The sequence below is a fragment of the Primulina huaijiensis genome, unplaced genomic scaffold (genome assembly GCF_012295235.1).
Source record: "Primulina huaijiensis isolate GDHJ02 unplaced genomic scaffold, ASM1229523v2 scaffold204717, whole genome shotgun sequence".
NCBI classification, from domain to species: domain Eukaryota; kingdom Viridiplantae; phylum Streptophyta; class Magnoliopsida; order Lamiales; family Gesneriaceae; genus Primulina; species Primulina huaijiensis.
In genome coordinates this window covers 1-1,031 of record NW_027353782.1, presented here as the reverse complement: position 1 = coordinate 1,031, position 1,031 = coordinate 1, and the positions used below count along the sequence as shown (strand labels likewise).

General features: G+C 41.2%; 1 protein-coding gene across 1 annotated transcript; it reads left to right on the top strand.

Moving 5' to 3' along the window:
* Positions 1-477: 477 nt before the first annotated feature.
* Positions 478-1,027, top strand: LOC140966315 (protein PHOSPHATE-INDUCED 1-like; the record flags this gene model as incomplete). The annotated part of the gene is made up of 1 exon (XM_073426628.1): positions 478-1,027. A coding segment is annotated over exon 1 (510 nt), but the record flags the coding sequence as incomplete, so codon positions are not given.
* Positions 1,028-1,031: the final 4 nt, after the last annotated feature.

Genomic DNA, 1,031 nt, shown 5'->3' with positions numbered 1-1,031 from the left:
TTTTTTTTTACATTATTTATGAAATAAATTTTTAAAATTAAATTATTTTTTTAAAAAAAACCCATTGCACCTCGAATATCACCAATCAGATGGACTTCCAACACCTCACTGAAATAAAATATATTTTAAAAATCCATTTAACAAGAGTTTTTTAAAGATTTAGATCTTCTGTTGTGGCGTTGTGGCTGAAAACATAGCATATGGTGCTGTGATCATCTGATGAACCTCACACAATATCAGATAAATTTGAAAATTTGTCAAACGAGACGAGATGATGATGTGTAATAAGATCGCAAGACCAAATATTATATTTTCAGTTACAGCGGAATATCCAAATAAGTTTTTTGTGATATATTGAAGAAGCGTGTACTGTCCGTCTGTCGGTCTTCTTCTACTCACTTTCCTTGCACAATATGAATACTATAAATACCATACTCTTTCCTTGCTGATTTCATACCAAATCCAAAGTTTCAATCTCCCCCAAAGCTTGCTCAATCAGATTCTCTCCTTCATTACAATGTCTTCTAACCATGTTATAAAATCTCTGCTTTTGGTTCTGTTTTCTGCATTCAATTTGTCTTCTGCGCAAGACCAGCTTCTCCGTTACCGCAAAGGTGCACTCTTGCAAGGCACCATCTCTCTCAATCTCATATGGTACGGCCACTTCAAGCCTTCCCAAACGGCTATCATCTCAGATTTCATCTCCTCCTTGTCAGATTCCGCCTCCACCCCAAGCAACCCATCGGTGGCCACTTGGTGGAAGGGCGTTGAGAAATACTACCACCTCGCCAACTCCAAGAACCCATCCTCACTGTCTCTCCGTTTGGGCAAACAGATCCTCGACGAGAAATGCTCTCTCGGGAAATCTCTCTCGCAGAAACAGATCGTTCAGCTGGCGTCAAAGGGTGACCAGAAGAACGCCATCAACGTCGTGTTGACGGCTTCCGATGTCACCGTCGCTGGGTTCTGCGTGAACAGGTGCGGAACCCACGGATCCAAGAGCTCCGTCGTGAAAGGGAAGAATCAGAAAT